Source organism: Phyllobates terribilis, unplaced genomic scaffold (assembly GCF_046119375.1).
Source record: "Phyllobates terribilis strain yellow unplaced genomic scaffold, ASM4611937v1 Scaffold_7__3_contigs__length_470593459, whole genome shotgun sequence".
Lineage (NCBI taxonomy): Eukaryota > Metazoa > Chordata > Amphibia > Anura > Dendrobatidae > Phyllobates > Phyllobates terribilis.
The window spans coordinates 258685192-258700027 of record NW_027362767.1 but is presented as its reverse complement, the minus strand read 5'-3'; the positions used below and the strand labels follow the sequence as shown (position 1 = coordinate 258700027).

General features: G+C 50.9%; 1 protein-coding gene across 4 annotated transcripts in view; it reads right to left on the bottom strand.

The window, feature by feature from the left end:
- The window catches only part of SYN1 (synapsin I), a 94201-nt gene that overhangs the window by 45921 nt on the left and 33444 nt on the right, over positions 1 to 14836 (bottom strand). For all 4 annotated transcript variants that reach the window (XM_073640456.1, XM_073640458.1, XM_073640454.1 and 1 more), the window contains exons 2-3: positions 7158 to 7215; positions 3778 to 3869 (exon numbers count right to left, since the gene is read on the bottom strand). In XM_073640456.1, coding sequence (XP_073496557.1) covers positions 3778 to 3869; positions 7158 to 7215 — 150 coding nt within the window. The remainder of the gene's footprint in view (positions 1 to 3777; positions 3870 to 7157; positions 7216 to 14836) is intronic.

Sequence of the window (14836 nt, the reverse complement as noted above, 5' to 3'; positions counted from 1 at the left end):
GGGTCTTACCTCCATTTCTGGCGGACTTTGAGGATGTATTCTCGGAGAAAGGGTGTCAGGAACTACCTCCTCATCGCGAGTATGACTGTTCTGTAAAACTGCTCCCTGAGGCCAAGTTACCTAAAGCTAGGTTGTATAACCTTTCTGGTCCTGAGAGGCAGGCCATGAAGGATTATATTTCAGAAAGTCTGGCTAAGGGGCATATTAGACCTTCATCTTCACCGGTGGCTGCGGGGTTCTTCTTTGTTAAGAAGAAAGATGGAGGCCTACGCCCTTGCCTGGATTTCCGTGAACTTAATCGGATTACGGTCCGAGATCCGTATCCACTCCCACTTATTCCCGATCTCTTTAATCAGATCGTGGGCGCCAAATGGTTCTCTAAGTTGGATCTCAGGGGGGCGTACAATCTGATTAGGATGAAGGAGGGGGATGAGTGGAAGACGGCGTTTAACACTCCGGAGGGGCATTATGAGAACCTTGTCATGCCATTCGGTCTGACTAATGCCCCGGCGGTGTTCCAACACTTTGTTAATGACATTTTTCGCCGCCTGGTGGGACAGTTTGTTGTCATATATCTGGATGATATCTTAATTTACTCGCCGGATCTGGTGTCTCATCAGGAGCACGTTAGGCAGGTGTTACAGATCTTGCGGGATAATAAACTGTATGCCAAATGGGAAAAGTGTGTGTTCGCCGTACAGGAACTCCAGTTTTTAGGCTTCATGGTTTCAGCGTCCGGTTTTCGTATGGACCCTGGGAAAGTGCGGGCAGTTCTTGAGTGGGATCGGCCAGAGAATCTTAAGGCACTACAACGTTTCCTGGGGTTTGCTAATTATTACCGGAAGTTCATTCGTAATTTCTCGTCCATGGTTAAGCCTCTCACAGACATGACTAAAAAGGGGACAGATTTTTCTAGGTGGTCTGACAAGGCTTGTCAAGCATTCTCCTGCTTGAAAAAATGTTTTGCCTCGGCACCCATACTCATTCAACCTGATGCGTCACAGCCATTCATTGTAGAGGTAGACGCTTCCGAGGTAGGGGTGGGGGCAGTATTGTCACAGGGTTCGTCCCCTGGTAAGTGGCATCCGTGCGCCTTTTTCTCTAAAAAATTGTCGTCCGCTGAGAGGAATTACGATGTCGGCAATAGGGAACTCTTGGCCATTAAGTTAGCTTTTGAGGAGTGGCGCCATTTTTTGGAGGGGGCAGTCCATCCGGTCACCGTCATCACCGATCACAAGAACCTGCTATATCTGGAGTCCGCGAAACGTCTGAATCCCAGACAAGCTAGGTGGTCATTGTTTTTTACCAGGTTTAATTTTGTCGTTACATATCGTCCTGGGTCAAAAAATGTAAAGGCGGATGCCTTATCTCGCAGTTTCCCTGGGGCCGGGAATACGGACGACCCGATTCCTATCCTTCAGGAGGGGGTGGTGGTTTCGGCAGTATGCTCTGAGCTGGAGGAGGAGGTATTGGAGGCTCAGGGGGACGCCCCTGTTGGACCTCCGGGGAGACTGTTTGTTCCAGATCAGTTGCGACAAAAGGTGATCGAGGCACACCATAACTCAGTTTTGGCAGGACACCCGGGGAGTAAAGCAACTGTGGATCTCCTCTCGCGTCGGTTTTGGTGGCCTAACTTACATAAGGAGGTGGTAACTTTTGTCGCGTCCTGTGGGGTTTGTGCGCGCTCTAAGACCTCACATACCCGTCCGTCTGGGGCCCTCTTACCTTTGAAGATCCCGGAGCGTCCTTGGACTCATCTGTCTATGGACTTTATTACGGACCTCCCTCCGTTTTCGGGTAAAACGGTCATACTCGTTGTAGTGGACAGGTTCAGCAAGATGGCACATTTTATCGCTCTTCCGGCTCTCCCTAATGCTAAAACTCTTGCGCAGGTGTTCATTGGGGAGATTGTGAGGCTTCACGGGGTACCCTCCGATGTGGTGTCTGATCGGGGGTCTCAGTTTGTGTCCAAGTTCTGGAAGGCGTTTTGTGCACGGCGGGGGATGCATTTGTCATTCTCATCGGCTTTTCACCCTCAGACCAATGGTCAGACGGAACGTATGAACCAGAGCTTGGAGACATATCTCCGGTGTTTTGTGTCAGAGAACCAGGAGGACTGGGCTTCTTTCTTACCTCTGGCAGAGTTTGCTCTTAATAATAGGCGGAGCGAGTCCACTGGTAAGTCCCCGTTTTTTGGGGCATATGGTTTTCACCCCCAGTTTTGTACTTTCAGTAGGGGGGGCTCTTCGGGGGTTCCTGAGGAGGAACGATTTTCCTCATCACTCGCTTCAGTATGGAGAGGGGTGCTGAAGAATCTGAATACTATGGGGAACCGATACAAACGTATGGCTGATAGGAGGAGAGTGTCTGGTCCGGACCTAAGTGTGAACGATCGGGTATGGTTGTCTACCAGGAATATTAAACTTAAGGTTCCCTCCTGGAAACTGGGTCCCAGGTTCATCGGGCCGTACAGAATCAGTTCTATTATTAATCCGGTGGCATTCCGTCTTGACCTCCCCCCTACGTTTAAAATTCACAACGTGTTCCACAGATCGTTGCTTAAGAGGTATGTGGCGCCGGTGGTACCGTCACCTTTACCTCCCCCTCCAGTGGTGGTCAATGGTAACTTGGAGTTCCAGGTATCAAGGGTCATCGATTCACGTTTTAATCGCCGGTCCCTTCAGTACCTGGTTCATTGGAAAGGGTATGGTCCTGAGGAGAGGATGTGGGTTCCTGCGTCGGATATTAACGCAGACCGATTAGTTCGGGCCTTCCACACGACTCACCCGGATAAACCTGGCCCTGAGGGTCCGGAGGCCCCTCGTAGAAGGGGGGGTACTGTCACGGGTGTGTCGCCACGAAGATCGTCACGATTACACAGCCTGACTTCTCGCAGCTGACTTTTTGGTGCTTTGTGTTTTCGGCAGTGAGGGAGTTAATTCTCTCTCTCTCTGTGCTAGACGAGGTCCAGCCTCGCCCAGCTGCAATCAATGCTGCTGTAGGGAGTCTCCTTCAAATGCCTGCTGGTCTGTTTGGGAAGTGTCGGTGAAAGCATTTCATACAGACTTACAGAGCGGATCGTGGTATTTGGAGTTTCTGAGATAAGTGTATTTGGAGTGTTTTTTCCCTTCCTCGCTTTATCATTTATCTCCTTTCCCGTTGGTGTTCCCTCTGTTGTAGTTGTGTAGTTTTTGTATGCAAGGTGGTTTTGGTTTTTCCCTTGTACTGTCTCGTTCGTCTAAGTACTGTGTGTGGGCATATTATTACTTGTCCTCTTTTGTTGTGATCGGGGTCCTTCTCAGGACTAGATTACTTAGGTGCAGGGATCCTCAGGAGGTAGGGGTTACGCTGGCGGCCTGGACCTCTGTACCTTTAACAGTACCTCCAGGTTGAGGGATTAGTCAGGGCCCCAGCTTAGGGTCAGCTTAGGCCCCCTACCTCCAGTATACAGAGACAGCGTGACAAGCTGGGAGCAAGGAAAATTAGAGAAGGGGCTACAGCACAGAAGGGGGGCAAGGAAAAGTAGAAAAGAGGCTACAGCACAGCCGGGGGCAAGGAAAAGTAGAGAAAGGGCTGCACAGGTGAAGGGGATTCAGGCCTAAATCACAGCTGTGCCCTTCCTTCACAGGATCGGTGGGCATTGTAGAGCTCGGGTATCTTACAGAATGGCCTGGACTAATGGCAGACACCACGACCCCCGACTTGTGGACCATCAGATGCCAGACTGCGGGACTTACCCTACAGATGGTGATACAAGAAGCTGGGTGTGTGACTCACCGGACGACCTTCACGCCGTTCCTCATGACCTCCAGGTCCACTGAGAAAGTTCCATTAGAATGGGCCACCAGGTTCAGATCGGAGAACTCGGCCTGCAGGACAGGAGGGACAACATGCTGAGTCCTGTACATGGATGATCAGATTTATGTCACTAAACGTTCTGTGTAACTTCTACAATTTCACGCTTCCGCAGAGAATCCAGTGTCTGCGGCTCCAGAAGCGACATTTAATCTCCAGCTTTGTGAAGTATTTTATAGATCTTTTATAAAGCAGCTACTTCTACCCATAAAACGCCCTCCTGCAGGAGCTGGTAATGGCTGATGGCAAGGATGAATTAAAGGAAGGACTGGATGATTTCCAGCGCAGACCATTGAGTGAGAAGTAGCGGTTAATCAATATGGCGTTACATGGTAAGAGGTGGAGGAGGGGGCACATGGCAAGTGTAAGGAGCTGCAGATCTTATAATGTGTGGCCCAAATCTGCAGGACATCTCCAGAGACCCCAACATACTGAACTCTCACCGTTCCTGCACATCAACTGCTCAAAGACAGCAACGCAGACGTCCCGACACTGCCTGTGCCCAGGAGCGGAGAGGAGGGCAGGACTGGAGGGGTCTGGTCTGGGGGCTGTATGCAGGAGGGTCTTGTATAGGGTCTGTATACATGAAGATTCTGATATAAGGTCTATATACAGGGTGTTTTGGACCGGAGCATATATATATTAGTGTCTGTTCTGATGTCTATACAGGAAGGTTCTGATCTGGGGTCGTCTGTATACAGAAAAATTCTAGCTTCTAGTTTGGGGTCAGTATACAGGGGGTACCGGCTTGGGGTTTGTGCACAGCAAGGTTCTGGTCTGGTGTCTGTATACAGGAGCATTTTCCTATGGTGACTGTATACAAAGGGGTTCTGGTCTGAGGTCTGTATACAGAGGGGTTCTGGTCTGGGGTCTTTATACAGGAGGGTTTTGGTATGGTGACTGTATACAGGAAGGTTCTGGTCTTCAGTCTGTATACAATGGGGTTCTGCTCTGGGGTCTGTATAAAGGGGGTTCTGATCTGGTTTCTGTATACAGGCGGGTTTCTGGTCTGGGGTCTGTATATAGGGAGTTTCTGGTCTGGTTTCTGTATACAGGGGGATTCTGGTCTGGGGTCTGTATACAGGGGGGTTCTAGTCTGGGGTTTGTATACAGGGGGTTCTGGTCTGGGGTCTGTATACAGGGGGTATGGTCTGGGGTCTGTATACAGGGGGTATGGTCTGGGGTCAGTATGCTGGGATGTTCTGGCCTGGAGTCTGTATACAGGGGGGTTTTGGTATTTTGACTGTATACAGAAAAGTTCTGGTCTGGGGTCTGTATACAGTGAGGTTCTGGTCTGGGATCTGTATACAGGGGTTCTGCTCCGGGGTATGTATACAGAGGGTTTTGGTATGGTGACTGTATACAGGAAGGTTCTGGTCTTCAGTCTGTATACAATGGGGTTCTGGTCTGGTGTCTGTATACAGGAGCATTTTCCTATGGTGACTGTATACAAAGGGGTTCTGGTCTGAGGTCTGTATACAGAGGGGTTCTGGTCTGGGGTCTTTATACAGGAGGGTTTTGGTATGGTGACTGTATACAGGAAGGTTCTGGTCTTCAGTCTGTATACAATGGGGTTCTGCTCTGGGGTCTGTATAAAGGGGGTTCTGATCTGGTTTCTGTATACAGGGGGGTTTCTGGTCTGGGGTATGTATATAGGGAGTTTCTGGTCTGGTTTCTGTATACAGGGGGGTTCTGGTCTGGGGTCTGTATACAGGGGGGTTCTAGTCTGGGGTTTGTATACAGGGGGTATGGTCTGGGGTCTGTATACAGGGGGTATGTTCTGGGGTCTGTATACAGGGGGTATGGTCTGGGGTCAGTATGCTGGGAGGTTCTGGCCTGGAGTCTATACAGGGGGGTTTTGGTATTTTGACGGTATACAGAAAAGTTCTGGTCTGGGGTCTGTATACAGTGAGGTTCTGGTCTGGGATCTGTATACAGGGGTTCTGGTCCGGGGTATGTATACAGAGGGTTTTGGTATGGTGACTGTATACAGGAAGGTTCTGGTCTTCAGTCTGTATACAATGGGGTTCTGGTCTGGGGTTTGTATAAAGGGGCTCTAATCTGGTTTCTGTATACAGGGGGTTCTGGTCTGGGGTCTGTATACAGGGGGTTTCTGGACTGGGGTCGGTATACAGGGGGGTTCTGGACTGGGGTCTGTATACAGGAGGGTTCTGGTCTGGGGTTTGTATACAGGGGAATTCTGGTCTGGGGTCTGTATACAGGGGAATTCTGGTCTGGGGTCTGTATAAAGGGGAATTCTGGTCTGGGGTCTGTATACAGGGGGGGTTCTGCTTTGGGATCTGTATACAGGGGGGGGATCTGGTCTGTATACAGGGGGTTCTGGTCTGCGGTCTGTACACAGGAGGGTTCTGATTTGGGGTCTGTAAACAGGGGATTCTGGTCTGGGGTCTGTATACAAAAGGGTTTCTGGTCTAGGGTTTGTATACAGGGAAATTCTGGTCAGGGGTCTGTATACAGGGGAATTCTGGTCTGGGGTTTGTATACAGGGGGTTCTGGTCTGTGGTCTGTATATAGGAGGGTTTTGGTCTGGGGTCTGTATACAGGAAGGTTTTGGTCTGGGGTCTGTATACAAAAGGGGTTCTGGTCTGGGGTTTGTATACAAAGGAATTCTGGTCTGGGGACTGTATACAGGGGAATTCTGGTCTGCGGTCTGTATACAGGGGGGGGTTCCGGTCTGGGATCTGTATACAGGGGGGCGGTTCTGGTCTGCGGCCTGTATACAGGAGGGTTCTGGTTTAGGGTCTGTATACAGGGGGGTTCTGGTCTGCGGCCTGTATACAGGAGGGTTCTGGTCTGGGGTCTGTATACAGGGAGGTTCTGGTCTGGGGTCTGTATACAAAAGGGGTTCTGGTCTGGGGTTTGTATACAGGGGAATTCTGGTCTGGGGTCTGCATACAGGGGGGGTTCTGGTCTGGGGTCTATACAGAGGGGTTCTGGTCTGGGGTCTGTATACAGGGGGGTTCTGGTTTGGGGTCTATACAGGGGGGTTCTGGTCTGGGGTCTGTATACAGGGGGGTATGGTCTGGGGTCTGTATGCTGGGAGGATCTAGCCTGGAGTCTGTATACAGGGGATTTTTGTTATTGTGACTGTATACAGAAAGGTTCTGGTCTGGGGTCTGTATACAGGGGTTCAGGTCTGGGGTCTGTATACAGGGGTTTTGGTATGGTGACTGTATAAAGGATTTGGTCTGAGGACTATATGCTAATGGAGGGGGGTGTATTGCTTTAATGTTGGGATGCACGGTTGGGAGTAACGACATTTTACATTTTCTGTCACTTACTTGTTCAATTTTGATGTCAAACTCTCCGCTGATTTTCTTCCCTTTAAAAATCTTCACCCTGAAAAATAAAATCAATACTCAACAGAAATGACGTGATCAGAGACCATAATGTCTGTCTATGGCTCCAGTCACTACCAGAGCAGTATTCAAAATGACTCTTCTTTGTGATAACATCTCACTGGTGTGCCCTGCTGGCTACTGGCGGGTCTGACGTAACGCTGCTGCCCTGTGGCGGGTCTGACAACGCTGCTGCCCTGTGGAGGGTCTGACATAACGCTGCTGCCCTGTGGAGGGTCTGACATAATGCTGCTGCCCTGTGGAGGGTCTGACATAACGCTGCGGCCCTGTGGAGGGTCTGACATAACGCTGCTGCCCTGTGGAGGGTCTGACATAACGCTGCTGCCCTGTGGAGGGTCTGACATAACGCTGCTGCCCTGTGGAGGGTCTGACATAACGCTGCTGCCCTGTGGAGGGTCTGACATAACGCTGCTGCCCTGTGCAGGGTCTGACATAACGCTGCTGCCCTGTGCAGGGTCTGACATAACGCTGCTGCCCTGTGGCGGGTCTGACATAACGCTGCGGCCCTGTGGAGGGTCTGACATAACGCTGCTGCCCTGTGGCGGGTCTGACATAACGCTGTGGCCCTGTGGAGGGTCTGACATAACGCTGCTGCCCTGTGGAGGGTCTGACATAACGCTGCTGCCCTGTGGAGGGTCTGACATAACACTGCTGCCCTGTGACGGGTCTGACATAACGCTGCTGCCCTGTGGAGGGTCTGACATAACGCTGCTGCCCTGTGGCGGGTCTGACATAACGCTGCTGCCCTGAGACGGGTCTGACATAACGCTGCTGCCCTGTGGAGGGTCTGACATAACACTGCTGCCCTGTGGAGGGTCTGACATAAAGCTGCTGCCCTGTGGAGGGTCTGACATAACACTGCTGCCCTGTGCAGGGTCTGACATAACACTGCTGCCCTGTGGAGGGTCTGACATAACACCTGACCTGTGCAGGGTCTGACATAACGCTGCGGCCCTGTGGAGGGTCTGACATAACACTGCTGCCCTGTGGAGGGTCTGACATAACGCTGCGGCCCTGTGGAGGGTCTGACATAACGCTGCGGCCCTGTGGAGGGTCTGACATAACGCTGCGGCCCTGTGGAGGGTCTGACATAACGCTGCGGCCCTGTGGAGGGTCTGACATAACGCTGCGGCCCTGTGGAGGGTCTGACATAACGCTGCGGCCCTGTGGAGGGTCTGACATAACGCTGCGGCCCTGTGGAGGGTCTGACATAACGCTGCTGCCCTGTGGAGGGTCTGACATAACGCTGCTGCCCTGTGGAGGGTCTGACATAACGCTGCTGCCCTGTGGAGGGTCTGACATAACGCTGCTGCCCTGTGCAGGGTCTGACATAACGCTGCTGCCCTGTGGAGGGTCTGACATAACACTGCTGCCCTGTGAAGGGTCTGACATAACACTGCTGCCCTGTGGAGGGTCTGACATAACACTGCTGCCCTGTGAAGGGTCTGACATAACACTGCTGCCCTGTGCAGGGTCTGACATAACGCTGCGGCCCTGTGGAGGGTCTGACATAACGCTGCGGCCCTGTGGAGGGTCTGACATAACGCTGCGGCCCTGTGGAGGGTCTGACATAAAGCTGCTGCCCTGTGGCGGGTCTGACATAACACTGCTGCCCTGTGGAGAGTCTGACATAAAGCTGCTGCCCTGTGGAGGGTCTGACATAACGCTGCTGTCTTGTGGTGATTCTGATATAACACCTGACCTGTGGCGAGTCTGATATAATGCTGCCAGTTCATGGCGGCTCTGACATAACATTGCTGACTCGTGGTGATTCTGATATAATGCTGCCAGTGGGTTTCAAACATCACCCAGCAATTTCAGAACGCAGCTTTGGGTTTGACTGGCGCATGAGATGATGCAAGACAAGATCAAGGTAAGAAAAGTAAATTTGGAATCAGTTTTGCAAGATCTAAAAATATTAAACTATTTTTCTATATACTTCTATACAACATCGATACAGCTCCCCCACAGAGAAAATAAAGCACTACATAATGTATGGACGTGCTGGGTCCACCAGACACCCCTTGGGACACCAGGGATAAGCTACCTCTATCCAACAAGCTGGTAAAACATACATCTGGGACATCACAGACCATCCCCCACCATCTATAGGTTTACAGCAGAGATATATCCTCGGCAACTGGATGCACAGAGTCATGATCATTATCATGCCACTGTGTGACTCCACGCCCGGGCATATTCTCCACTTAACTGATCCCTCTGCCGAGCGATCAATAAGATGTAACAGAAGATTCGTCCTGCAGAACTGTCTCCTGGTTTATGTGATAATAAAGGAAATATTGTTTATCCTGTCCTCCCTCAGGGCTGTGACTGCACCAGTTGTACACTGGGTGTCCACCCACGTTTACTTAGGGAGTTTAGTTCCACAGTTGATAAACCTTTATTACAACGTATTTAAAAAAAGTCAAAGCCATTCTTCGTGTCTAAAAGGTACATGCTGGACATGCGCAAACACCTCTCCATTGACCGCTAAAGGCTTCAAGATCCCTAAATAGAAAGACCACATTCATATGCGGCCTGTTTTGGACCTTCTTAGGCCTCCTGAGAACCATGTTTGCCTCAGAGAAGGTTCCTATGCAGCTAAAGACTTTCAACCTTCTGAAAATGTTTGAGGAGCATTTTGAGGTTTTCTCCCAGATATAAATCCCAATAGTTGTAGACCTAGCTCATGTATGACCATCTCTAGCGGCTAATTTTAAGGGTGAATGTAGGGTAACCAAACCCATCAGGCTGGGATTCTGTGGACATACTATCTTCAAACAGTGATAGACTACAGTGACTTCCACTCTAAGGAGTTGATTTGGGGGAGACATAATCGAGTGACCTGTCTCCCTAATCTTAGAAGTTGTCCAAAATTCTAATCTTGTCAAACAATTTTGGTTTGTTGATAGTTTCTGACCACCTTTTCTGACTAGTCGTTATTGGACTGCAGACCTAAGAAGCTCATGAATGGCTGAGTCATTCAGTCTGATCTATTTTCAGGTAGTCGTCTCGCTCTCTCATCATCCCTTAGATGATTAATCAATATTATTAATTACGGCTGTGTAATGTGCCTTGCCTGGCTTATATTTGGTAGCCTATAACCAAATGAAGACTAGAATTCCGTTGTGCACCTCATTTGTGACCAAATGTTATGAAATGTCTTCTTTTTAATGGGGATCCGGTGGCAATCCTGTCAATTTCAACAAGATTGGACCACCATCTATTGTGCACGCAGGCGTCCTGACTCTTCATTGACGGCAGATGCCGGGGGATAGAAGCATCGGACAGGTTGGATGGACACATATGAACAGCTGCTAGGAGTCTCCAGCAGAGACTTATTCTCCTCTTCATCTGGAGAACACATGTACACTTGGCAAAGCTGAGTGTACATGTGCATAGAACCACTAACTATGGCACATGGTCACCTTAAAGAGTCCCTATTGCCAGTCTGGGGCGAAACGGGATGATCCTTTTGACCACTTTCGTTAGCAGATGATATTTAGAACAAATCAGCAATCTTGGCCTTCCCATCCTTTTCTTAAAGACTGGAGATAGCTACTCTTCAAGCTTAACTGACGCGCCCCCTGGGCCGTGTGTGTAGGGGAATACCAGGAGCCGAGTCTCTGTGTAACGCTGGGGGTTGTAGTCTCCGTGGCGGCGACCCGGTCCCGTGGCTCAGGGTGGTCAAACCAGTGGCGGATCTGTTTATTTGGGTTTTGTAATGCTTAAATGTCCGACTAAACCACCCGTGGATTGCGGTCACTGAGAACCGCCGCTGCGGGCAGACCGCTGAGGCTGATGTTGTGTGCGCAGCAGGGGGCAGTATAAGGCTGGGTGCCCACGTAGCGTTTTTCAAGCGTTTATGCTGCGGAATTTCCGCAGCGTAAACGCTTGTTAAACGCTAGGTAATCCGCACCCCATGGTCCCCAAGGGGATTCCGCATGTTCTGTGCACATGCTGCGGATTTTTCCGCAGCGTTTATGCTGCGTACAAAAATCCGCAGCATGTCATTTAATTTTGCGGAAGTGCAGCGGAACTCCCGCCATTGACTTGCATTGAAACGCATAGAAACCGCGACTGTACATTTCTACAAGCGGCTTCTATGCGTTTCTATGTGCGGATGGTACCCAGTTCTGGAGGAGAGGAGACTCTCATCCAGACCTGGGTACCATTGTACCTGTAAAAAAAGAATAAAATAACAAAGTTATATTCACCTGTCCAGCGGCTTCTCTCTGAAAGCCGGCATCGCTTGAGGACCTGCGGTGACGTCACAGTCATGTGACCGCAGGCCCTTCACCGCTCTGTCTCGCGATATGCCGGCAGCCGGGAACCAGACAGGAACGAGCGCTGCTGCACACACCGGGGCCTCGGGGGTGAGTATAGCTTTATTTGTTTTAATTTTTACTGTTCACACTATATATGCCGTTTGCATGGATTTATATAGTGTGACCTAGTTGTCAAGCACTTTCCAAGTGATGCTATCGCCTGGAAAGCGCTTGTCAATCTGCATGCGGAAACGCATGTGAATCCGCATGTATTCTGCAGGAAAAACGCATGTACAATCTGCATGCGTTTTTTCTGACAGGGAGATGCAGAAATTTTCTGCTTCATTTCTGCATCGTGGGCACATAGCCTAACTCCCCACGAGAGGAGTATAGCCGCAGGGCAGTGAGTGCAGATGGTGGGGGTGATGGTGCGTGGGAGCAACAGTAATGACTCAGAGTCCAGTGATGCAGTCCAGGGTCTTTACTCACAGTTTTACACTCCAAGCCACTTCTGAAGGTAATGGCTGCCCACGTCGTACTGTGCTCACCAGGTGAGGGGCTCGGCCAACTCCCAGGTACCTTTGGGATGCTTTTCAGGACCCCCTTCGTGTGTCCTTTCTCTGGCCTGTCGTACCCCACAATTGACGTTTCTGTCCAGCTGCCTCGGGCCTTGGCGGGCAAACGTATGTTCCGTTTCCCTGGGTCCTATATGGTGCCTTCCTAACGGGTGTAGTGAGGAGCCATGCACGTACAATGCCACGGCCTCCGGTTACTAGCTGAGGGTAGTTGCTCTCCTCCACTAGATGAGGGATCCGGTTCCCTTTCTTGGCCTGACCCCCCTACTCTGGTAGCGGAGGGCGTGCAGTGGTGGCTGGCTGGTCCGCACCCCTGGAGTCCCTTCAGTCTTCTCCTAGAGCTTCCTCCGTTCCTCTCTTCTCCTTTCTTCTCCTCCAGGCTCAGGTCTTGAGACTTGGCCTGCCTGCGGAGCAGAGCCCGTGCAGAGCCCCTGCTCCCAGCCTCCTTCTCTCTGCTCTCTCCCACTTTCTACTCTCTGACTCTAAGATGGTGCCCAGCATATATACTCCCCTATACAGTGCACCCGGGATCTACTCACCCCACCCACACATTACCGGGTTCCCCCTTTCTAGGTGTTCCCTCCCCCCACTCCAGCGAGAGACAGGGGCAGTTGTACTCACTCTTGGGAGCATTGTCGCCCTGTCCCCCGGAAATGTGGTGTAGTGCATGTGGGTGTTAGGGTCCTGAGCCACACTCCATCCTTACCTGGAAGTGAGATATCACACCTCTGGGTGAGATGCAATACCTCTGTAGCGACCGAACCCTCGGGGCGCTACATAACCATATATGATAACTCTAGCTATAACTATGAATATATGAAGCAGTTATGGGGTCTCCTGCCATCACAAGCTCCATTATCTCCTGATTTGCTGAATTTTATGGGCGGCAGTAACCGGCTGCGGCAGCTATGTAATCCAGCAGATGTTACTGCGGCAGACAGTTTTGCTCGCGTCAAGTAGAAGCAGAGAGCACGAGGAAATCACCCCAACGTCATACACGTGCCGTGCCCAGCTCCAGGGCGGCAGTTTGCGGATATTTCAATAAGTGCGGCCTGCACTGAGAATTTCCAGTTACCTGACCTCGGGCTGACGTCTTAACTATTATTAAGGTCATGCATTTGGGTTATTCGGCCATCGATCAACCTTTCCACCCATCTATTCAAGGGAGCAATCAGCCGCCTTGTGTACTTGCCCAAAAATCACATCTAAAAGGGATATCCTCCTTCATTTCCTAGCCTGGGTATTCTACAGGAGTCCCATCTTCACGTCACTATCGAGGGGGGTATCGGGGGGTAGGGAAGTGACAACCATGCTCCTCCCTGCCTGAGCATAATATATGACACCAGTGTGTTCACGATTATGGCTTTGGTGAGGCACAGGGTGGTGTTTGCTATAAAGCCCCCACTGCCCAAGGACTATAAAGGAGGTCAAGAGATTGGGGGGCTACACATTACAGTAAGCAGATGTACGGATGAAGCCTCGAGTCATTAGTCGATGACTGGCCCCCTGTGCGCGGCATGCAATCTCTGACTGCAGAGATGCCCTGATTGGCGGCCGCGCTCCTTTCCCGGGGCTTCTCAATCCCTCCGCACAGGAGAATTGCAGCCGTTAAGCCTATTTATTTCTGTGCCTGCGTCTTATCATCCCTCCGCTCCTTGCACAATGTGAATCACTGCCCGTAATTCCGGAGCGGATGGCACCGCCGTCTTTTATCTGTGAGCAGCATATTTCAGGAATGAGGGGGCGAGACTGTGAAATTACTTAGCACTTTTCCCTTTAAAGCAATCTTAATGCCGTGTGACGGATGCGGCACCAGGGTGGTGGTGGTGGGGGGGCAGGGCTGGAGGTGCCAGCGTGATGCCATGTGCTGGGCGAGTGCAGGTGGCCTGATCTGTCAGCAGACTGCACACCTTCAAAGCAATAATCTGGAATTGCTATGTAAGCGATAACCTAGGCAGCAGGACGTAGACCTGACAAAATAAGGGGGGCACTAGCACTTTGATAGGACTCCCCAAGAGAAGGTGGATTATTTCCATGTGGTGCTTGTACTTGAAGGCCAACGTATATGAAAAGGATGCTCCCCTCTCCTAACAGGTTGGCCGCCATGACCTCACTGGCCACAATCAGGTCTGTGGAAGCTTCTGCAGGCAGTGCCGAGATCTGCAGGCAATCTGAACATGTCTCATCCTGCAGATCTTCCATGGAGCTGTGAGATAGAAGCAAAATCACGCCAGTGCCCCCCTCCTCTCTCCTGCAGCTCGGCTCGGTAATAGGGTGCAATTACCAGAGGAAGACGCGAACGGGGAGTTTTATTCCTGCAGCCTATATGCTCTGCACGGAGGAGAAACATGACAAAGTGTGATCAAGGTGTGCTCGGGGGTCTTACTGATTCTCCTGCCTGTGAAGACGGATGGACACTGGCCACAGCTTTATCGCTCGCCTCCTATAGTGGTCACTGAGGTCATAATCTGCAATGCTGCTGGGTGGGGGAAGGGGAGGACAGGATAGCAGCGGACCGGAGAAAAACAGCCGTATAAATAAATCAGAGCCTTATATAACCGAGATACACAGAAAACCATTAGGTGGCTCTTCTCTTCCCCCTCTTGTCATGTGATCAGGCTGCGGAAGGAAACCCATCTGTACTGACCTTCACCTAGTGATGACGGCCTGTGCAGTACAACATCTGCAGCCCCTCAGGATGGGCGGGGGTCTCAGACACCTGACGATCATATCATAGATCTGAATACCCCTTGACGTT